Raw genomic sequence first — 23,565 nt, forward strand, 5'->3', positions numbered from 1 at the left:
CTGTAAAATGTCTGTAAAATGGGGATGACAGCCTTAGCTCACGGGTTGTAAAGAGGCTTCAGTGCGATGGTGCACGCCGAGGGCTAAGCGTGGTGCTGGCCCCTGAGCTGTTATTGCTCTGTCCCTTCTGTCCCAGCCTGGCCCTCACCAGCCCCCAAGGCCCCACACAGTGAGAACTGCCTCTTCCCTCCCCGTTCCGGCTGCACAGTGGCCTTTGTGTTCAGAGCACTTCCTTTTCCCAGCAGAGCTGCCTGCTTGGCTGGCAAGGAGGAGGTCACATCCCCTGTCCTCCCCGGCAGACTGTCAGCGCAGGGTCATGGGTAGGGCAAGACCTAGCATTCGAGGCTGTGGCCAGCACAGTGTGTCACCTGGAGTCTGTGGCTTCCAGTGGCCTTGCTGGAGAGTGGTCTTGAATGGGGAGTCTGTCTGTGTCCCTGCCTCCTTGGGGAGGGGCCCCCTAAGTCCCAGCATCCTTGTGCGGATACGGAGGCAGCCTTGGGACCCGTCCCTGGCCAGAGGTCTCACTGTGAGGCAGGGGCAGAGCTGGGAATTGAACCTGAATCTGGTGGACTCTTCCAGAATAATTCCGGCCACACTCCCAGGCTCAGTCTTTCAGGTTGAGGAATGGGCTGCACGTTCCTGGCCCTGGCCCTTGCGCTGAGATACAGGAGTTCAAGTCCTATCTTACACCTCAGGGATCTCCGGGGCAGCTCTTCTTCCAGAAGGCCACGGGAATATGGCTCCCGGGTTCTTGTCCAGCCCACTGACTATCTCTGCGAGGCCTTGTGGGTGAAGCACCCGCTCCCAGACCTTGGCAGAGAGGTGACGTTGAAGGCTGTCCTGGCATTGTTTTTCCAGAGTTGATGTCAAGGCAGCTGGTTTAGGGTTTCGCCTCTGAGACAAAGGCTGCTTTGTAGCTTCTGCTGGGTTTAAGTCCAGGCATATCGCCCTCCCAAGGTGGGAAACGAGGTGGAAGGGATTGCAGAGAAACTCTGGGAGGCTTCACTCACCCTCAGCTCCTCCAGGAAGGAAGCCAGGATCTCATAACCCCATTATACTCCTCTCACCGTTCCCCAAGCTCATCCCATGAGCCTGATGCTGTTCAAAACTTCACGGATGTTTTGAACTGCACAAGACTCTTGAACCTCGCAAGACTCTTGAAGGGTAACTGTGGCTAATGCCCACTGTACAGACGAGGAAACAGTCTCGGCAGGTGAAATGACTTGTTACTTGTCATGGCCAGAAAGTGGCAGAGCTGGCATGTGAACTTGGGTCTTAAAAGATCGTCACTGGGTTTCCATCACTGTCCAGTCTCATTTCAAACCCAGCTTTGAGAGGGTGCTTCAGGAGGTTGAGGCGCCCCAGGGGAAGGCTGGAGCCGATAGGTCTCATGGCTTTTGGGATCCATAGCTTCTCTTCTCAGGATTCAGAGTTGGGTCACGGTGCTTGGAGCATGTGTTGCATATTTAAGAATGTGTGTGTGTGGGTTTGAGCACAAGTTAGAGAAGGGGGTTGGACGCTGGAAGGTCTATAGTCACGGGAAGGTGATTCCAGGGAGCCCCTGAGGGCAAGTGTAAGGAATCATCCCAGGGGACACCTAGGACCTTCCGCTCTTCTTTTTCAGGAATTACTCCGCTTGATCATTCATTCAACCATCCATCCATCTATTCATTCATCCACCTATTCATCCATCCATCCATCCATCCATCCACCCATCCACCCATCATTTTTAGGGTGCTTGTGCTTGGCCCTATGCTTGGGCCCTGGGGATGATGCAGCATGGACTGGAAAGGCAGACTCCTATCCCTAGGGAGCTCGCCAAATGACTGTGAAATCAGAGCTGCAAGAGTCCTTAGAGATGTTTGATTTCTCCCCCAGCACACACTTTTCAGAGGGGTAGTGACTTGCTAAAGGTTACACAGCAAGTTGGTGGAAAACCTAGGACTCAGTGCCAGGTCTGTGGATCCCAGCCCCATGTTCTTGCATCTCTGCTGTGCTGACAGACGGCTCCACTCCTGGCTGGCAGCCCTCTCACCTGGCCCTTCCTTCCTTGGCTATTTTGATGTGTTCTTGGGCTTTTCTGGAGTCCTCTGCAGCCTCTCTCCTGAGAGACATCCAGAGATCCTGGTTGGACCAGCGTACAGGCCCCAGGCTGGAGCTGGGCCTGGCTGTGCTGTACCCTGAGATGACACCATTGTCCACTTGGAATGTCAGGTTGGCTGGGCACCCGGGTGCAGAGACTCTGAGGCCCTGCTTTGCTTGTGGACTCCAGCTTGCTGTCCCCAGAGGGTCTCCAGAGGTCATCTGTTCCTCCCTCGCCTTGAGGGTAGGACCTCTGCAAATCCCACTAAAAGGTTTTACTGCCTGGGAAGGACATTCCAGGGCCTTCTAGCATCCTTATAGGCTTTTCCATTGGGAAATGCTTCCTGGTCTCTAGCCATAATCCCATGCGCTGCATTTCCCCTTGCTTAGCCTTCCATTGAGTAGGGGAATGGGTGGGCACTGCCTGGTGAAGACCCTTCCTGGGTTCTCCAGGCAGCATCAGTCCCCCACTGAATCTCAGCAGCTTACCTTCTTCCTGCCTGAAGTTCCCTTTGACTCATATACATGCTCTCGTTGGGACATGCTTTTTGTGTAGAAGGGATCTGGCTGGTCCCTCTAGGATTCCACAAGTTCCTGGGGGAGCCGGGGGCGGGGCAGGGGGAGGAGGTACATTCCTTCTCCTGGAGTCATGGAGCCCTCTGAGCCGGAAGTGGCCCTGGAGCCCAGGGATCACCCTGGCCCCACCTTTCCTGATGGGGAAACTGAGGCCCAGAGAGGTTGAGCAGCGTGTCTGCGGCCATCCAGACAGCCTTCACGGGGCAGTGCTGTTTCCGGGGTTTGGGTCGGGGAGTGGGTTTTCCAGCCTGATAAAGGTAGCTGGTGGCCTTCAGACCTGGCAGTCCCTGCCCCAGGTGGGGGTCCTGGAAGCGAGGCAGCTGGCTTCGCCCTGCTCACTCTCTGGGTTGGCAGATTCCTAGCGGGCCAGGCCTCCCCTCAGAGCCGGGCGGTGGCACCTCCTCCACTCCTACCTGCTCCGTGGTTCCCTCTCCCCCCACTGCCTCGATGACTCCCTTTTGGCCCCCCTGGGAGGCCTCTCACCTCCGAGGGTGGAGGGCAGGAGGCCTGAGTGTTACGACAGTAATGAAGTTGCCAGGGGGATGCTAGCTCCCGTGCTGGGGCAGGAAGGGGTTAAGCAACTCTGTCTGCTGGGGCAGGACTCCCAGCTGGTGTCCTGGCCCCTCGGGCCAACCAGGCCATCTGGCTTGGCAGACTTCACACCAAGTTTCATCTGTCCCAAGGCAAAGTCACCAGGAGGAAGCCGCCTGCTGCCTTTGTGGGCCTGCTGGGGTGGGCGTGGACCAGCCGTCTGTCCCTAGGAGGCCAGGCAGGTTGGGAAAGGGCCCACCACTGGCAGGCTGCCTTGGGGGCGGCTGGTGGAGGGAGAGCCTGAGCTCCCAGGGATGGTCAGAGATTGCTTGTGCAGATGGGTCCCGGGACGGGCTGGAACGCAGGCAGAGCGGGACTTGTACCCAGGCCCTGCTTGCTACTCTGCCCCGGGGCTGCAGCCCACAAGCTCATCCATTCATCCAGTGCATAAATACCAGTTGAGGGCCTGCATGTGTTGGGTACTTGGTATCCAAGTCTACCAGACAGCGCCCCAGTCCCAGTGTGGGGGAGAGGCACCCAGATAATGAAGCCTCTGAGGGGCAAAATGGCACATCTCAGCCAAGCCCAGGACCCTGGACCCTGGACCAACCCCCTAGCCCCAGCAGCTGGAAGTGGGAAAGGTGAGCAAAGTAACATGAGATGCTTGGTACTCATGATATTGTATAACCTTCACAACCCAGTGAGGTAGGTACTGTTGTTACCCCATTTTACAGGTGAGGAAACTGAGACTCAGAGAGGTAAAGTCACTTTTACCAGGCCACCAGCTGGGGCATGGCCATGGCTGAGTCTGTCTCTCTGACTTGCAAATCTTTTGAGATAAAGGGGCAGCAGTGGGGCTGTGTGAGTGGCCTCACCCCTTCCCCCAGGCTTCTCCTTCTCGTCCCTCTGTCTGGGACCATCTCCTTTTGGGCTTCTTGCTGAGTCCAGCCCAGGGATTGTGTGGCTGGAGGACCAAGTCTCAGGGGGAGAGAGGCCCCGACTGGGTTTGAGTTGAGAAGGGACTCTGTGCTGGTCCCTTGGCGGGGCTGGGACTGGTGATCCTCTGCCTCCTCCCCCTGGGCTGGGCACCTGACAGGATCCAGGCAGCTTGGGGATCTTTAGTGTCTGCAGGATGCCCTGCCCATCTGAGGGTCCTCGGGGCTGGGCCAGTCCTAGGAGAACCTCACTTCAGTGACCCCTCTGTTGGGGCCTAGTGGGGCCCAGGGTAGGGCCTCTGTGCTTCGCTCTTACAGTTTGGAGGTGATGCCACTTGGGGTCCATTCTGACCCCCAGGAGACTGAGGTACACGCTCCCTGACCTTCTCCACCATGACGCCACCTGGCACAGAGAAAGGGGCCTAGGCTTTGGGGTCAGGGAGACCCGTGTTCTACTGCAGCATCTGCTGCTCCATATGGAGAGCAGAGGCAGGCGAGTCTGATGGTTATGAGTTTGGGCTCTGGAGCCAGACTGCCTGGCTTTAAGACCTGGCTCCACCACTTCTGAGCTCTGTGACCTTGCACACGTTGCTTCACTTCCCTGGGCCTCAGTTTCCTCATCTGTAAAATGGGCATAATAATAGCACCTACCTCATAAGGCTGTTGTGAGGATTAAATGAGTTGATAGTGCCTATCACATCCTAACATTTCATATTGTTAACTATTATGATTAGGGAACCTGGACAAGTCTCCTTACCTCTGTGAGCCTCAGTTTCCGCATGGGCAGAATGGGGGTGAGGAAACTAGAGGCTCCAATAAAGTGCTCTGCCAGGGGTGTTACTGTCGCAGAAGGTTCTCTGGGAGTCTGCTATTTTTGACCTCTCTCTCCTCTAGAGGCGTACCCCAGCCCTGTGGATGGATGGGAGGAACGCTGTGTGTGCGCGCGCACGTGCGTGCGTGTGCGTGTGCGTGTGCGTGTGCGTGTGCGTGTGTGTGTGTGTGTGTGTGTGTGAAGTGCCCTTCCCACTGGTTCATGTCATGTTGAATGTCAGGGCTGCCTGGTGGCAGGAGGCCGGTATTAAGTCATGAGTCCATCTCCTTGAGCTGTGCGGAGTCACTAATCCCGCTCGGTGCGGGTGACTGCAGTCTAATTACCTGTCCCGGCTGTGCCTGCAGCCTTGCCGGCCAGTGATGACACTGAGGGCGCTCCACATGCAGGTGGTGCCTGCCGTGACCCATCCCTGTTGCACCAGCTGCACATGTAATTGGTTCCTGGGGTCCTTGTCACTCTTCCCTCCTTCCTTCCTGGTGACTGCCCAGGACTGTCCTCCTTCCCTCCGCAGCGGCATGGCAGGAAACACACAGGCTCTGGGTTCCAGTCCCTGCTCTGCCGCTGCCCGGCTGTGTGACCTTGGGCGCGTCACCTCACCCCTCTGAGCTTCGGGCTTCTCATTTACAAATGGCCTGGGCTTCTAAGCATCCCCTTCTGAGGTCCTGAGGGCCCACGTTCTGTGATTTTTTTTTTTTTTTCCCTGTTACGCCTGGAGCCTGATGTGCTTGCCAATCCTCATTTAATCCAGGAAGGGGGTCATTCTCCCCCATTTCACAGATGAGGAGACTGAGGCACAGAGAGGTGACATGCTCTAGGCTGCAGGGCCTTGGTTTAAACCCAGGATGAGGTGTGTGCCAACCCTTGCCTGGTGGGGTCTGCTTGGTTACCCCTCATTGGTCCAGGCGTGCTTAGCTCGGAGTGAGTGACATGGCTGTGATGGGGAGATGGCGTTGAGCTGCAGACCCGCGGTGCCGTGCACTTACCTGCAGGGCTGCACGGTCACTTGAAATAAACAACAGAGAGATCCAAAGTGCACATTAGGTTTCCAAAATAGCCTTGGGAGTTGCTGTTTTTCCTCAGAGCTATAAACATATCCTTGGGTGGGGCTCCCCCAGCCTCCTGGGCACAGACCCCCTGGGCCTCCAGCTTCTTGGTCTGGTGTCCAGACCCCCTCCTGGCTTCTGGATTTGAACAAGAGATGGAGTCCCAGAGGCTGAGAGCTGCTGACACCAGGGATGGGGGTTGGGTGGAGGGTCCCTGGGGGCTCGGCCAGGCCTGGGCAGACAGGCTAAGTCCTGGGGATGGAGAGCTGTGAGCACTAACGCGCCCATCGGGGGCCCCATGAGAGGCAGGCGCAGGCGTCAAGGTGAGGGAAGGGGATTGTTGGAGGAGAGTAGAAGAGCTGGCAGGGACTGTGGAGGTTGTCTGGGAAACTGAGGCTGACTGGGAGGGGCGGGGTGGGCAGGGGGGTCATGTCCAAGGCCACACAGTGAGCTGGTGCTACAGTGACTCCAGATGGGGTCTCCTAAGGAAGGCCCTGGAGGGGACATTCCATGGGCCCTTTATCCAGCGAACATTTATTTGGTGCCTACTGTGTACCAGGATCTATACTGCACTCTGGAGTTGCAGCTGGGAGCCAGAGATGGGTCTCATCTTACAAGGGCTGAGTTAAGTAGAGGAAATGAACAGGTGAGCAGATAACCTCAGTAGCAAGTGACCAGTGCCTTTGGAGTACAGAAAAGAGGCGTTTGACCCTGACTGAGGAGCCAGGGAAGGCTTCCTGGAGGAGGGGGTATACAAACTGAGGCCTGAAGTTGGCATAAGCTTCAGAAAAAGCTTCAGAGAAACAAATGACAAAGTGGCGTGTAGCGGTAGCCTTCCAGGCAGAGTATACAGCACAGGCAAAGGCTCGGAGGTGTGATGCAGCTTTTCAGGCCCGAGGCTAGAGGTGCCCTGGGGGATGCTGTTTTATCTTGTCCCACCCTAGCACGTGGCCACTTGCTCCAGGGCTCATCACACACCAGGTGGGAATGTCTACCCTTTTGGAAGAGAGGTGGTGGGGCCCATTTCTCATATAAGCCTGATCGCCCAGCCCTTGCTCCTTGGGGAAGGCAGAGTGCCACCCAATGAGGGCGAGGAAGGACAGTATTTATGGTGGGGTCTTCCTCCACCCATGGGAGAGGCAGCCTTTTGACTAATGGGGAAACTGAGGCACAAAACAATGTTGCTGCTGAGCTGGAGTCAGGACCCAGGGACCCTGCTTTTCCTCGGCTCCCTTGGCTCCCTTGGCTCCCTTGCTGAGCCCCATGAGAGTACAGCTTTGTCACACCCAGCGCTTTTGAGGGGCACAGAAGCCTCTTCCATGTCCATACCCTTCAGACAGCAACCCACTCCATGGAGGTAACTAGACAAATATGCAGATATGTATGTACTAAGATCCTCTTCGCAGTGTTGAGTAGACTGCCAGGACTTGGGAATGACAGCGCAGGACCCATTAGATCAGTGGTGCCACGGCCACCCGCTGCGTCACCTGCTGGGAAGGATGCTTGCTATGTGTGGTTAAGTGGGAAAAGCACACATGAAAATCGCACATGGTCTGATCCCATTTTCACTATTAAAAGATCTCACACGAGAACAAAAAATCTCATAAGAAAGCATTGGGAAGGATGTGCAGCCAGTGTTAATGGCGATCCTCTCAGGGATGGAGGATTGGGTGGGTTTTTAAATTCTTTTTTTGTTTGTCTGGCTTACCTGATTTTTTTTTTCTGTTTCTTGTGTAATCGTAAAATACTCAGGCAATTTAAAATAAGGGGAAAACAAATGGGTATTTTTGTCTTAACGGCTTTGGTTTTTTTGACTAGGAGATACGTTACATGATTCGAAATTTAAACGATACAGAAGAAATTTGGATGCGTGCTACAACATGGATGAACCTTGGGGACATTATGCTAAGTGCAATAAGCCAGTCACAAAAGGACAAGTACTGTGTGATTTCACTTATATGAGGAACCTAGAGTCGTCAGATTCCTGGAGACAGAAAGTATATAGAATGGTGGTTGCCAGGGGCTGGCGGGGAGGGGGAATGGGAAGTTACTGTTTAATGGGGACAGAGTTTCAGTTTTGCAAGATGAAGAATTCTGGAGATGAGTGGGGTTTACATAACAGTGTAAACGTACTTAATGCCACTGAACTGTACATAATATAAAATGACAAATTTTATATTATGAGAATTTTACTACAATTTAGAAAATGGTACAGAAGGGGACAGAGTGACGAGTCTCCCTCCCACCCTGTCCCCAGCCACAAGGCTCTCCCTCTGGAGGCAACCACTGTTTTCATTGTCGTGGTGGAGACTACTTGCTTTCCTCCCTCCTGCCCTGGGTACCATGGGCAGGGGAAACGCGGATGAGGCCCCTTCACTGATGGCAGAGCAAAGATGCCTTCCACTCCAAGAGCCTGGGATGAGCACCCCCTCCCATCCCCACTTCCAGGGCACGAGGCAGCGGTGCCCAGATCTTCTAACCCTGTTGGGTTGGGGGATTGGGGACCCAAGGCTGGGGGGTGGGGCGGAGCTCCTGCCTGGGGAAAGCCCTGGAACTCGCTGTCTCTCTCGCAGTGGGAGGAGAGTGCTCTTAATGCAGTCCTGTGCTTCTAAGAGGGCACTTGGGAAATGTTTGTTGAATCTGTCGTGGGGGAAAGAAGATGGAATCTAAGCCAACAGCCAGAGGGGTTGGGCTGCGGTGGACGCTGAGGCTGCTGGGCTGGGCTTCCCAGAAGCACCCCACACTCACTCACTGGGGCGTCCTTGGTGCCGGGTCTCATGCCAGCGCTGGAATGTGGCGCTGGATTGGACACGAGGGAGGTGAGACATCCTCCTGAGATGAGACAAGCCTCCAAAGACTTGACGGCCCCATGTGTCACCAGGCGTTGAGAGCAGGGAGTCTGGTTTGGTACCCGGGGATGCTGCCTGGTGCCCGGGGCCCTGACCATCCACTCAGCAGAGCTGCCACCCCAAGCTGAGCTGCCCATTCTCCATGGCAGGGGAGACAACATAAAGACCACGTTCCGTGGCTAATCAGTGCCCACCTATTGAGCGTTTACTAGGAGCTGAGCTCTGTGCTAAGCGCATAACGGATGCTGACTCACTTAATCCACCAGCCCCACCAGGCAGGTGCTTCCACCGGCCCCCACCTTAAAGATGGGAATCAGGAGCACAGGAGCTTCAGTGCTTTGCCGCAGCCACGTAGGGGTGGGACGGGTGGCAGCGCTGTGGGCAGGTGTGTCTTGGCCAGTGGAGGTGCAACGCTAGGGCCTTTCTCCACCTGGGTTCTAGGGCCCAGGAAGTGAGTAAACAGGCAGAGCAAATGCCCTGGCTAAGCGGCTCTCTTCCAAGTCAGTGACTGTGACCCAGGGGTGCACATTGGTGCTGACCCTGGCAGGGTAATTTAGGGGTGTTTCCTGAGCAGCGTACTGGGAGGCATGGTAGGCAGTGGGGTTTATGGAACCGATGAGATGCTCTGACTACTGCGAGGCTGCTCAGACAGGGGAGTCAGATGGGCCTGGAGCAAGTCATTTCACCTGGGCCTCAGTTTTCTCACCTGTAAAGTGGGAAGGATAACGCCTGGTTCACAGAGCTATGGTCAGAGTAAAGTGACTAGACGAGCACAAAATAAGCATTTTACAGTGAAAGCAAGTCCTCCCTTTCTCCAGGAGAGCAGAGTCTGATGAGAGAGGCAGAGAAGTGAATATTTACAGCACCTGGATGCCGTGAGGAAGGCATGTGCTGGGGCTGGAAATACTAGGAGGGGTGTAGTGACTCATCCTGGGGAAGTCCTGAAGGGCTTCCTGGAGGAGGTGATGAAGGTGTCGCAAGCCTAGAAGAGGTTGGAAGTGGTGCCCCAGCAACTTCACGGTGGCCTGCACTTTGGGACACAGATTCCTCCTCACCATGAGATGCTCATTGAGCCACTTTCCTTCTCGGAGCAGCCTGCTTTGTGGGGGACAGTGCCCACTTGGGTGTGGTTTCTAGACAGAAGCACTGGAAGGACGGCAACCTAACCCTCCCCGCTCCCCACCCAGAGTTCTGGGTTACCGGCATCCACAGAGCTGCCGGGTCTCCAAAGGGGCTTTCAATAAATGACACCAAAGTGGGAGTGATGCTGGGCACCTGGGCAGATACGGACACTGGGTAACTGGAACGGAATACTGGTGTAAACAGCTGGAACCTCGGATTGGCATTGGGACAGGTGACCAGGGGCACCTCTGGGCCTGGGAGGATGGCCCTCAATGCCTCTTGCCTGCTGGGGCGGCCCCATAAGAACAGCTGGGCTCTGGCTGGTGGGACCCCTCCTGCCTCAGTCTCATCTGCTGTCATGGCGGCCCTTGTCAGGACAGACTTCAAAGCCTGAGCACGTGCCCATTCATTCTCGGGGCACGTCTGGGGGCATGGCAGGCAGAAGCAGGACACTTGCTGGGTTTTGCTGGCAGTGGACTCGGCGGTGTCAGCATCTGGCTCCCTTGGCCACCCCCACCCCCCTGTGCCCCTGGTCCCCCGGCCAGGTGACGGTGGCATCTAGCTCTTTCCCATCATCCTCATCAACGTGATGGTTATGGCAGCATAGAGGCTGTGGGGTCAGCCAGTCCTGGGTTCAGGTCTGGCCCTGTCACTTGCAGTGTGGTCCAGGACCATTCTCCCAGTGTCTCTGACCATCTGCCGTTGGGAGATCACGGGGGTGAGAATGATGTCACTGACTGCACCTGTCATACACGAGTCCACTGACTCTTTGCAAAAAACCCTGTGAGATGGGTGGTCTTCCCGAGGCTCAGAGAGGCTTGGCAGCTTGCACCAGGTCACAGAGCTGCAAGATGTACAGCTGGGGTTTGACCCCAGGACCTTGTGGCTCCAGAGCCCCTGCCCATCCCTCCACTACACACACTGGTTTGGACCCAAAGGCTGATGTCCCAGCTGGCTTTGACACTGGTTTATCAGATAGCTTTGCCGTCAGCATGGGGTGTTTGTCCAGGCACTTGTGGAAATAGTTTTCTGGCCTGGCTGGGTGGGCCCTTCGAATTTATGCAGTTTGACACCATTGCATTAAGAATGGGAAAGTGATGGTAGAGGAGGGGAAAGGACTTGCCCAAGGTCGCACAGCAAGGTAGGGGCAGAGACAGGACCAGATACGGGGCTGCCTGCACAACGCAGGCTGCCTCGTTGCCTGAGGGGGTGTGGGTCTGGGGAATGAGGTCCAGGGACAGGCTTGCCAGTCTCTCCCTCCCTCCTCTCTCAAGTCCTGATGGCTCCCCGCGGAGAGCCCCAGGGGCCAGCCAGCTGCCCTGTAAAGGGTACCCGTGGTCACTGAAACAGGTAGGGAGAGTGAGGATGTCCCATGCAGCTCAGCCCCGCTGTCCATTGGCCAGGCTTGCGATCACCAACTTGCTGGGAAAATTCATTCGCCACCTCTCTCAGTTGCTTCTAGATCCCCAGAGGGTCAGGGCAGGATGGAGAAGTGTCCCTGCTTAGGTGGTCCGGGCCTTAAGCACCCACCTGTCCCTGCATCCCCCAGATAGGCGTAGGCAGGGCAATGCCGGTGATGAGAATGGCCGTCCAGCAAGGGCGCCTGTGTACCTTCGCTCGAGCTCGTTTAATGTCCACGAGCCCTACAAGGTAGGATTGCTACCCCCATTTCACAGAGGAGGAAACTGAGGTTTCTAGCTAGTGGTAAGCAGGCCTTCCGGGGACCACACAGTGGCAGACGGCTTTCTCAGTTTGCTGCCCTTCTCAGTGGGGCTGGCGGAGACTCCTGTAGCCTTTGATTCTATCAAGCCCGAGCAGCTCGTGGCAAGTGCTGCAGAACCAATCATGGAATGAGTGAGTGGACAAACGTTGAATCAGTGCATGCTGCCCTCCCACCCCCTGCTTGCTGGCCACTGGTGATGAGGGCAGGGCCCAGCGGCCTGATGCAGTTACCCAGGGTATCTCTGGATGGCGGTGACGTCCCTGAGGCTGTCTCCTCTTTCAGGCTCCAAGGAAGGGCCACATCCAGGGTCTGCACATCATATCCAGAGGGACTCTTAGAGATCATATTACAGACGGGGAGACTGAGGCCCAGGTGGAGAAGGGTCTTGCTTGGGTCATGCAGTGAATTAGCAACAGAGCCGGGACTTGAACCAGGATCTCCTGCCCCCTCGCCCAGAACCCTCTCCTCCACTGGGTGCTTCCCCATGGACCCTAGACCCCCCCCACCCACCCCGAGTATCCTTGCACAGACCTCTCCGCTGGGATCCCTGGAGGCGCCTGGTGTTTCAGGTTGAGAGCAAGTCCGTGTGCGTGCCTGCGTGCGTGCGTGCCTGCGTGCGTGCCTGTGTGTGGTGGCAGCATGCTGGGAGAGGTGCACACTTGATATGGTGGCTGCTCAGCCCGGCCCGTCACCAGCTCGCAGCCTGTGCTCTGGCCTGCCCGGGCCGTTACTGCCTGCCTGTAATGGAATCAGCTGCCCTGGTTAAGTGTTCACATTAAATTAATACCTCCTCTGCAGAGACAATCAGCTGGCATTTAATTTGTGTTTCCTTCTGAGCAGCAAAGTACAGCTGGGCAGCTGGGCCTCTGATCGGCACGTCTGGGAGGAGTCCCTTCCCCGGATGAGGGGGGGCTGCGTGCCGATGGGAGCAGCAGAGTCCACAGGGAGGGGGCCGGGAGGTACCCGTGAGAGCGGGGCTCGGGGGACGGAGGGCCTCTCCGCTCACAGGCTGGGCGGCCGGCCCTCCTTTACTGGAGAGAGAAGATACAGCAAAGCAGATGAGAGGAGGCAGTCAGGAGATGAGGCTCCACGTGCTTCAGCGTTGGGCTGCCCGGGAGGAGGATCTCTCTCAGAGAAAAGTGGGTTCTCACCATGTATCCCTGGCTCCACCCCACTTCCACTGCCCTTTTGCTCATCGGGATTTTTTTTTTTTTCTGCCACAGACATGAATTGTTTGTGATTTTCAACAAGGGTGGTGGCGTGGAATGAGGAAGTTGACCCAGTTGTGATTTTTAAGCTCTCTAGGGGTGCTCAGCAGAAGCTAAGGGGTGGGGGCCCGCCCGGGTGGGGGCCCGCCCAGTGCCCACTCTGATCTGTTACCCATCGGCTTCTGCAAAACTGCATTTGAAGGGTCCCCCTGGTCTGCCTCATCCTCCAGCTCGGATGTAAGTCTAGAGAAGGACCTGCCAGTCAGGGCCCCAGCTCAGCCCCAGCTCTGCCGCGAGGGTGGGGCAAGGCACGTCCACGCGGGGAGGGGAAAGGCACCTCTGCATCTGTGGGTGGGCTCGCACAGAAGCCAGGGGCAGCGCAGAGCCCCGGGGACAGGTGGGCGGAGTGGGTCCAGCACACCCCCTGGCAGCCTGCAGCCGGCTGTGCTGCTGTGGGGTGAGCTCCGCGTGCCCGGGTGAAAACTGCCCTCTGCCCACCTGCCCTCTGCCAGAGGCAAGGCCCATGCTTGGCCCAGAATGCAGTTTTCCACTGACAGCTCTGGCCTATCCTCACCTGAGTTTGCTTTCCATCACCTGAGTGGGTTGGCCTGGGCGTGCTGGCGGCTGACCTTCCCTGGAAAGGTGCGGACCATTCCTATGAGGCCCTCCCAGCTCTCTGTGGTCTGGCCACTGGAGCCAGCTGTGGGATTCTGCAGTTTGAATTGAGCCTCGGAGCATCAGTTGTCTGCTGTGTGCCAGAGGTGGGACTGGGTGTTTTCACCCACACCACCCCACTTCATGTAGTTCTCACAACCCACCCTCGAAAGGGGTGGTGTGCTTCCCATCTCACAGATGAGGCAGCTGAGGCCCAGAGAGGGTAATTGACTTTCTCAAAGTCACACAGCTGGGAAGCGGCAGGGGGGCAGTATTCGAACCCAGTCTCTTGCTGCCCAGGAGTCTCTAGGACTTTCTCTTCAGAAGCCCCAGGGCTATCCCAGGAGCCTAAGTTGTTTTCCCGGGGCTGCACCCACTTTCCTCCGGAGCTAGAGCCCCGGAGCCTCTTTCTGTGAGTGCACAGGAAGTGACAAATCTGTGAGTCAGTCCCGCTCCAGTGACTTCAGCTTGGCTTTCCACCCCTTAGTAGGCCAGGCTTTGTGGCCCCTTTCCGGTGGGTCTGTGTGTCATCCTGAGCTGCTGGGGGAGGGGAGACACTGGCCCTGAGTGTTAGCTGGGGGTGGGGACTGGCATTGAAGCTGCCAATCCCCTCCCCCCAGTGGCTTGCTGAGACTTCTCGTCCATCACGTGGTCCAGCGGTGGCTCCTCAGGAATGCGGGGAGACCACATCTGGCTGAGGCGGGGCAGCTGCCTCCCCCTCCTGGCCACACCTCTCACACATGTGCTGCTTCTGCTAAGATGGTGGCTGAGCCCCGCCGAGATCTCAGCAGCGGTGTAGGGCTGGGGAGCCATTTCCTCTCCCCACTCATTGCCCTGACATCCCTGCTTTCCCATCCCATCCCGGGCCTGGAGCTGTGGGAAGTGAGAGAGGGAAGCTTTCTCCTTCTCCCTGCCCGCTTCCTGCCCTGGCCAGCCCTCCGGCTGGCCTGGCCTCTCCCAGGGGAGGCTCAGGAGCCGAGTGGACGGAGCAGCCGAGTCCCCAAGCTGGGGCTGTGCAGATTGAGGATGTCCAAGGGGCCCTGGCTGGGGAGGGGCAAGCAGTGGGGCCGAGGAGTGATTGCTGCTTGGATCATTCATTCATTCAACAAATCCATTCAGTAACTGTTTGACTCCTTACCAAGTGTGGGTGGGTTTAGGTGCAGGGACAGCAGCAGTGAGCACAGAAATGGTAATTATAACCAGTTCTCTGGCTGGGGGAGCGGGCAGACCCCCAGCTTTAGACCCGACTCCTCCGATGCCTTGTATGGTGGCAGCCCTCCTGTGCCCCTTTTCCCACCTAGAACAGGTGTCTCCCCCACGTTTCCTCTGTGCTCCAACAGGCCAGGGCACCTGGCCTGGGCACCAGGGTACTACCTGTACCCACATTCACATTCCCGATTTGTGGGCTCCCCAGTCAGAGCCCCTGCTTGTCCTTTGCATTGGCACAGAGGCCCTCCAGGACTAACCCTTGTCCAGAACTGCCGTGTTGTGGATCACACCCAGTGGGTTTGGACACTGGTAAAGCAGAGGGATTGGAGTGCCTGAGTCCAGGGGCAGGAGGCTGGGCTGGGGCCGGGAGATGGGCCCTGGGTTCCGGTCCAGCCAGAACCAGCCCGTGACCGGGGGCCAGTCACATGACCGTCAGAGAGTGTGGGAACAGAATGGCTTTTCTGGAGCGAGCCTGCGGTATGCTGGGCTCACACTGTGTCTCATTTACAGGTGGAGAGATCGAGGCTCTGAGTGGGGGAGGCAGAGCCGGGGTTCAGACTCGTGTCCTTCCACCTCGCTCCTCATGAGCGCTGCTTGGGCGGGGGGAGGGGAGGGCACTCTGCTGTCCACTCCCTGGGTGACCTACACCTCGGTTTCCTTATCTGTACACTCAGAGACGTGGTCTTGGGGAACTCTGGTCCCCTTTTCAGCCTTCCGCTTCTGGAGATTCTCTGAGTCTCTTGTTTCTGTAAAATAGAAACAACCCCCCCCCCGACCCTGTTGCTGGCTGTGTGATTTTGGGGGAGGTGCTTCATGCTTTTGGACTCTAGCTTCTTCATCAACGACATGGAGATAATAATAACCCGACTTAGAGGTTACTGTGAAACTAAAATGAGGCTCTGCCTGTGAAGCCCCTGAGGACGGTGCCTGGCACATCGTAAGCACTCGGTCTGTGTTAGCTGCCCGGTCACACCGTCATCATCATGAGCATCCGTATGAACAGTAGTAGCAGCATCAGTGTCACCACCACCATCATCCATCCCACCTGCTTCAGCATCCACAGACTGAGAGCATTGTGAGGAGCTGGCATGTGTACAAGGCTGTTGTTGAAGGGTGTCTGCAGATGGGGGTAGAGTGAGAGGATGCTGGGGGGAGATGCTGGGGGCGAGAGAAGGTCCCTGTGATGTGGTTGGGGCACGAGCTAGATCTGGGGCCTGAACACTCTTTGGAGGTGGAGAAGATGGAGGGTGGTCCATCGTGGGCCGGCTCTTTGGGTGAGAGCCATGCTTGATGAGATGCCACAGCCAAGCCGCCTGGGAAAGATGGCATCCTGAGGTCTGCTGCCACAGGCCTGAGCTCAAGGAGGGAAAACAATGGAGGTGGCTGCGGAGACTCAGAGAAGAGATGACATTTGAGACAAGCCTGGGAGAATGGATAGATTTCAAGAGGCTGAACAGGAGGGAGGGAAAGGGGAATCGAGTGACCTCTGATTCTCTGTTTTCTCATCTGCAAAATGGGGACCATCCGTCGGGGAGGATTAAGTGATATTTTATCTTTTAAAATTATTAATTAATTAATTTGTTTATGGCTGCGTTGGGTCTTCATTGCTGCGCATGGGCTTTCTCTAGGTGTGGCGAGCAGGGGCTACTCTTCTTTGTGGTGTGTGGGCTTCTCAATGCAGTGGCTTCCGTTTGCTGCAGAGCACCGGCTCTAGGAGCGCGGGCTTCAGTAGTTGTGGCACACGGGCTCGGTGGTTGTGGTGCACGGGCTTAGTTGCTCCGCGACATGTGGGATCTTCCCGGACCGGGGAAACGAACCCATGTCCCCTGCACTGGCAGGCAGATTCTTAACCACTGCGCCACCAAGGAAGTCCCTTATCTTTTATATGTATATGAAGGTCCAGCATGGTGTACACCACCCAGAAGGTGACCAATAAATGTCCCTCTCTCCAATCCCTACGAGGGAAAAGAATCTGGGGACTTCCCTGGTGGCGCCCACCACCAGGGAAGACCGCACACCACAATGAGGAGTAGCCCCCGCTCGCCGCAACTAGAGAAAGCCCATGCGCAGCAGCAAAGACCTAATGCAGCCAAAAATTAAAAAATAATAAAAATAAATTTTAAAAAAAGAGAAAAGAATTTGGAAGTTTTATGAGCTGGTGGGTCAGGGCAGGCAGGGGTGGATCTAAGTGATTCAGGCTGTCTTGGCCTTGCCTAGAGTTGTCTGTGTGCACTGGGCCTTCATTTTCCCACCTGTAAAATGGGCAGGAGGTTTCTCTGCAGCTTCACAGCCCACCGTGTGAGCTCCTGTGCTCAGCAGTGGGCCGCACATGAAAGTCAGGAGGGCAAAGGTTTAAAGAACATGACATCCACCAGCCCCTGACCCATAGTAGGTGTGTCCCCTCTTGGTGGCAGCTGGCTACTCCCTGGTCTTCCTGCTGGCCCGTCTTTGCTTATGTTGGTCCTGCTGCCTGAAGCTTCCATCCTGCTGAAACCTTACTCCTGTGGGCAGATCCAAATCAGGAGAGGGGGCCGTGCCTGGGAAGCAGGCTTTGGAATGTCAGAGCCCACAACTTGGTTGACCAGTTTTTGGTTAAGCTGCCTGCATGCTCCCTCTCTCTGGGCTGAGTTGCAGTAAATGCAGGGCATCTGGGGCGCCTTAAGAAACATCACTCATCCATCCTTTCACCCCAGTCAGCCAGAGCAGCTGAAGGGCAAAGATTTTCTGCACTGTCAACACTGAAGCCGGCAAAGCCAAGCTTTCCCGCTGAGGCTGGGAGGGGAGGTCAGCGTAGGCAGCAGGTTCGGTCTGTCAGGCCAGCTGCTGTCAACACACAGGGGTCCTTCGTGGGTCTCCTGGGGGCAGGTGCACCGGCTGCCCACCCATCCAGCTCTGCTAATAAAAGGCCCGTGAAGTCATTCGTGCAAGCTCATCTGGGGTGCAGCTTAGAGAGGCGAGGGGGCCACCGAAGTGCCTTCTGCAGGGGAGCTCATTAGAAATGAGCCCCACCCCAGACCTGCTGAATCCGGGTCTGCACGTGAACAAGCTCCCCGGGTGATTCCCATGCATATCACAGTTGGAAACTGGATGCTTTAGAGCGTGAGCTTGGCTTGAGTCCCATCCTTGCTTACTAGCTGTGTGGCCCTGGACAAGTTACCTCACCTCTCTGAACCTCAGCTCTCTCATCTACAAAATGGGTTTGGGGAAAATTTCTTTACCCGAGAGTGTTAATAATTCACATGAAAGCCAATGAGATGTGTACAAGGCACTGAGCCCAGTGCGTGGGACTCAGACTGTGCTCGCCAATCAGTGGCTGCTGCTACTACAGCTAGTGTGTCTGGAGATCCAAAGACGTGGCTTAAGTTCTCGCTCTGAGCTGACTTGAGACAAGTTGCTTTCCTTTGCTGGGCCTCATTTTTCCCATCTGTTCAAAGGGTCTGTTGACCCCTGCCCCACCTTCCTCACAAGAAGTTTGCTTAAAGGAAAAGTGAGGAGGGGCTGGGCCTTATCCCCAAAAGCCCATCTTGGAAATGGGTGTGTGGGGCAGAGATGTCCCTGGGTGCCCGCATCTTCAACCCTCACTACCCCCTCCTCTGCCGCCCCTGGTGTTGCTGCAAGATGCAGTGGTGAGGCTGGCCTCAGGAGCCAGGCTGCAGCCAGCGCCACACCGGGCTCTCCCTTGTCCCTGCTCTGTTCAGCGGCTTTGGAATTGAGCCCCCTGCCCCCCTCAGGGCAGCGTGGCCAGTAGAGATGATTCAGCTCGGGACCTGTGTTCTGGGCCTTGGCCTCCCTTGAGGGGAGCCCCAGGTGCCCCATGCTGCTGGGCGAGGTGAGGGCAGCCTTGAACTTCTCCCCACCTGGGATTCCTGTTCCCCACACTGGGCCTGGGGCTGGACTCAGTTTTCCTATTTGTACAACGAGGGTGTTCAGTGAGATGATCCCGCCTGGGTTAGACGCTCAGGTTCTCTTGCTGCCCCTCCTTAGCTTCCTCTGTGTTCCTCATCCCCGCCAGGACCCCTGTTGCAGCCCCACTGCCCACTGGGTTCTGAACTCTGCAGCCCACAGAAGATCTAGGCCTGGCCGCCACCACTGGGGGCTGGTAAAGACCGAAGGGAACGGGGGATGGGGGGTGAGTGGCGAGCGTGTCCTCTGGGAGCCCTGGCCGGGGCCGTCGTGTCTTGTGTGGGAAAGAGGAGGAATTTTCCTCTGTGTGTGCAAACAGTATCCGTTTTCTCTTGTTTCCAAAAGCTGGTGACGTAACCCACTCTTCAGCCATCCCTCCCCTCTGGCCTATTTTTAGCTGGCCCCGACAGCATCCTAAAAGACTTCCAGACCTGCCTGCTCTGAGGCCATGTAGGGAGGCAGCCGTAGGGTGAAGAAAGAGAGAAACTCCTGGTCGGTCTGTCCCAGGATGGGGGAGGGGGAGAAGGACCTGTCCCTCTGGGGAAGGAGGGGCATCTGGGTGGGGAGTGGGTTAGGGCTCTGATGGGTCCTGGGTCTACAGGAAGCCTGGCAGGGTTACAAGCACTCGATCTGGAGTCTCCAGCCTGGGTTTGAGTCCTGGCCCCACCTGTCCTGACCCTGACCTTGGGTAGCTGACTCTTCCTTGCTTGCTTCACCTGTAACGTGGGGATTATGGTGGCACCTAGGCTAGAGGGTTGTTTTGAGGATTGAATTACGTCACGTAGAACGGTGCCTGCTGCAAAGTAAGCACTCAGTTAAGGTGGGCTGGTATTGCCGTGGTAACTCTAATTATTATTATCCCATCCTGCCTCCGGGTAACGCTGGGGGTACACTCAGAGCCCCCATGTGCCTTCTCCCCTTTGTCCTTTCCTGTTCAACTTCAGCCCACGTATACACAAACGAGATGACATATGTAACGCCCCTGGAATAGAGCCTGGCACTTAATAAGCATTAAATAAGTGAGAGTTATATTTATTTTTTGTTTTAATGTAATGAAACAGACCTGGGTTTGAAGTACAGCCCCACCCCCTAACTAGCTGTGTGTCTTTTTTTTTTTTTTTTATAATTTAATTTTATTGGAGTATAGTTGATTTACAATGTTGGGTTATTTCAGGTGTACAGCAAAGTGATTCAGTTATACATATATTCATTCTTTTTTAAAAAAATAAATTTACTTATTTATTTATTTATTTTTGGCTGCACTGGGTCTTCCTTGCTGTGCGCGGGCTTTCTCTAATTACGGAGAGCCAGGGCTACTCTTCGCGGCGGCGCGCAGGCTTCTTATTGTGGTGGCTTCTCTTGTTGTGAAGCATGGGCTCTAGGAGCACGGGCTTCAGTAGTTGTGGCACGTGGGCTCAGTAGTTGTGGCTCGTGGACTCTAGAGCACAGGCTCAGTAGTTGTGGTGGACGGGCTTCGTTGCTCTGCGGCATGTGGGATCTTCCCGGACCAGGGCTCGAACCCGTTTCCCCTGCAATGGCAGGCGGATTCTTAACCACTGCACCAACAGGGAAGTCCCGCTGTGTGTCTTTGGGCAAGGTATTTAACCTCTCTGAGCCTCAGTTTCCTCATCTGTAAGATAAGGATGATAACAGCTAGGTAGGAGATGTCTTTGCTGGTTAGGGTAGGTTGTAGGACAAATTGACTCCGAGATTGCGATAGTTGGTACAGTAAAATTTGTTTCTTGTGGTTGCAGAGGAGAGCCTGAAAGTGGTGCTGTCTGCATCCTTGCTCCTGAGAGCAGCCTCAGTACCATGTCTTACAGGAACGGAAGGAGCGGTAGCATTTGTACAGTGCTTTACAGTTTGTGGGGGGCGGGCGGTCCCTCCTGCCGCCATCTCCCAGTGGTGCTGTGCTCATGCCTGGAGCCTGGCACCCGTCACCACCACCTGGCATCATGGGTCACCTGGCTGTCCCACACATCTAGCTCCCTAGACTGGGAGTTCCTGAGGGGCAGGCAAGGATAGAGTCGCTGCTGCCCCTTCCTTGCCCAGCCCGGGGACGGGCCCAGGGTGGGTGCTGGCATTGTGTCTGAGGCTGGACTGGCCTGGGGAGGCCACCCTCTGACCACCTGTCCCTCTTGGCTCTTGCAGATGGGAGGAGGAGCTCGCCAAGCGCATGAACCTACAGACCATGGTGGACACGCTGCAGGAGGTGAGAGGTCCCGACCAGGAGAGGCTCGTGGGAGAACCACGTGGCCAAGGGGGCAAAGCCGGGGGCAGTTCCCAGCACAGCCTCTGTGCTCTGCTACCTCCTGCTGCCTCAGTCTCTCCTCGATGGAGCCGGAGGCCTCTCCCGCCTCCCCTCCTTCGGGGCTGGGAAGGCAGCAGCACAAGAGTTGCAGAAAAGCTTGGGCACAGGAATCCTGGTGCTGCCCCTGGTGTGCAGGAACAGACTCGGGGCTGAGTGCCCTGCAGAGGGCAGGTGGCCACATCATCAGGTGGGCTCCCAGCCCTGGCAGGTGCTCAGCTGCGGGCATGAGGACATTCTTTTGCTCATCTGGCTCGGTGGCTTCTGGCTCTGAGCCCTGCTTCTCACTCGCCTGCTGTGTATGCCAGGCAACAAACTTTACCTTCTCGGCCTCTGTTTTCCTCTCAGCCAAATGGGCACAAGAATGGCGACCCCATGAGAAGGCATGGAAAGCTCTTTAATTGGCTTCTGATATTTAAAGTATTGATCCTCTAAATAAATAAATAATTAATTAATAACCAAAAAAAAAAAAGAAAGAAAGAAGAAAGAAAGAAACACTGATCTTCTAAGGAAGTTAGAGACAGATGAAAATAATGTCAATATGCAGAAGGAAAAGGATGAACGTCCCCCCACCCTGCTTTCTTTTATAAGAAAAGTACTTTTTGCTTTACACACATAACATGCTCATGGTCAAATACCTGGAAAATTCAGAAAAACACAGAGAAGAAAATAAAACTCACCTCCAGTTCTCCCCCCACTCCACTGCTGATAAATTGGTGTGTGACCTTCTGGTCTTTTCTGGGCAGACACACACAAGCCCGAGGTGTGCACGTTTGGTTAGGTTGGCATGTGTGACATTGCCATTCTGGAGATCGGAGATGGTCAGATGTTTCGGCAGTTTCACGTGAATTGACCTACTACTGGGATCCCTTTTACATCCACTTTTTCTCTTAATGTCTGCCATGGATTTTTCCATACAATAAATAATCCTTGGAGAAGTGTTTTAGGCTGAGCGATGCCCTGTGCTGAGGGAGGGCTGAGCGGGGACCCAGGCTGGGACGAGGTCCTTGGCACCCCTTCCTTCCCTGGCACAAAGGCACCCGGCTTGGTTGGATGTCAGGTGTCCGGGGCACTGGGCCCAGGTGTCCATCCCCTCTCCTCCAACAGGGAGACCAGCCCCCCTAAAACCTCCCCCATTTCCATCCCCCGTAGGCAGCGCAGGAGGCAGAAGCCATCCAGGAGGAGATGAACGAGAAGATTGAGCGTCTCAAGGCCGAGCTGGTGGTGTTTAAGGGGCTCATGAGTGACGTAAGTGCCACCGACCGCCACCCCCAGGCATCCTGACTTCCCCCCACAGCCATCATGCAAAACGCTTCATTCACTCCGAGGCTCCAGAGCTCGGCTTCTAGTTAGAATCCTGGCTGGCTGCGTTTGACCCGTGAGGATGACGGATGCATCGGAGACCAGGCCCCCCTCCCTGACCCCTCCTCACTTCCGCTTCCCTTGGTCTGAGTAGAGATGCATTAATCCGCTGCTTTAACCCATCCTGCCCTCCCTGGGGCTCTTCTGATGGTCTGTGTGTGTTTGCTCCATCTCCTGCCAGCTCACCACGGTGAGGGCGAGTGGTGGCCACGGGCCTCTGTGTGTGGGCGCAGTGGCGGCCAATGGCAGGTTGAAGGAGACCCTGGGTCTGATCTGCGCCGGCCTGAGAGGCTCCCCGGGCCAGCGGCCTTCAGCAGGGTTTGCTTTGTAAAGTCGGGACAGGCCGGTGTGCGCATCCGTGGGACGATCGGAGCCCCTCTGAGTAACCGTGGGCAGGGGCAGCTGATGGCAGCAAAGGCCTCCTTCCTACTGGGGACCTGGTCTCCTGCCACCTTCAAGCAGCGGGTAGTATGTAGAGAGAGTCTCCACAAAGGAGGAGGAGCCCAGTACAGGTGACTCAGCCTGGAGCAGTTCTGGCCCCGAGAGGCGTGGAGCTGGGGTGGCTGGAAGAGGCCATGTGGCTTCCCCTCACCGGGGTCCAGTGGACCCCCCCATCCTAGGCAGCCCCAACCATCAGCCGTGGGAGGAATCTCTGTGTGGGAGACAGGTGGAGCAGGCCTGGTGGGAAAACAGGGGGGTCTTTCAGCAGTGGGACTTGTCTTTCTTTTTTCTCTGCTCTGACAAAATAAACACTGACGCTGTATCTGCTGAGAGGATGCCTTCCAGCCCTTAGGGTGACCAGCAAACACACTGTCCGCTCGGCGCCGAAGCCCTAGGCTCCCACAGTCCCTCCGCCCCCTGCCCTGAACCCGAGCAGCTGGCCCGACCCTTCAAGTCCAGAAAAGGCTCAAGGACCCCCTCGGACTGCGGGGCCTCCCGCCCGACACCTGGGGGTCTCCCCACCCCTCTGTCCAGTCGGAGCCTGGGAGCGCCTCCCCACCCCCATGCTTGCTCCATCCCTCGCTCACGTAACCCCCTGCTGTCCTCCCTGCAGCCCATGACAGACCTGGACACAAAGATCCAAGAAAAGGCCATGAAGGTGGACATGGACATCTGCCGCCGAATCGATATCACGGCCAAGCTGTGCGATGTCGCACAGCAGCGGAACTCGGAAGACGTGTCCAAGATCTTCCAGGTGACTAGGGCTGCCCTGCTCACCAGCTGCCAC

The 23,565-nt window shown here is 56.3% G+C and overlaps 1 protein-coding gene across 2 annotated transcripts in view; it reads left to right on the forward strand.

Moving 5' to 3' along the window:
* The window catches only part of IFFO2 (intermediate filament family orphan 2), a 50,019-nt gene that overhangs the window by 13,596 nt on the left and 12,858 nt on the right, over positions 1-23,565 (forward strand). Inside the window, exons 2-4 of one of the 2 annotated variants that reach the window (XM_007104616.4) lie at positions 20,819-20,879; positions 22,128-22,223; positions 23,392-23,532. In XM_007104616.4, the coding sequence (XP_007104678.2) occupies positions 20,819-20,879; positions 22,128-22,223; positions 23,392-23,532 (298 nt within the window). The remainder of the gene's footprint in view (positions 1-20,818; positions 20,880-22,127; positions 22,224-23,391; positions 23,533-23,565) is intronic. The other variant, XM_024125387.3, reaches the window with a different exon arrangement.

This window comes from Physeter macrocephalus, unplaced genomic scaffold (genome assembly GCF_002837175.3).
Source record: "Physeter macrocephalus isolate SW-GA unplaced genomic scaffold, ASM283717v5 random_126, whole genome shotgun sequence".
NCBI lineage: Eukaryota > Metazoa > Chordata > Mammalia > Artiodactyla > Physeteridae > Physeter > Physeter macrocephalus.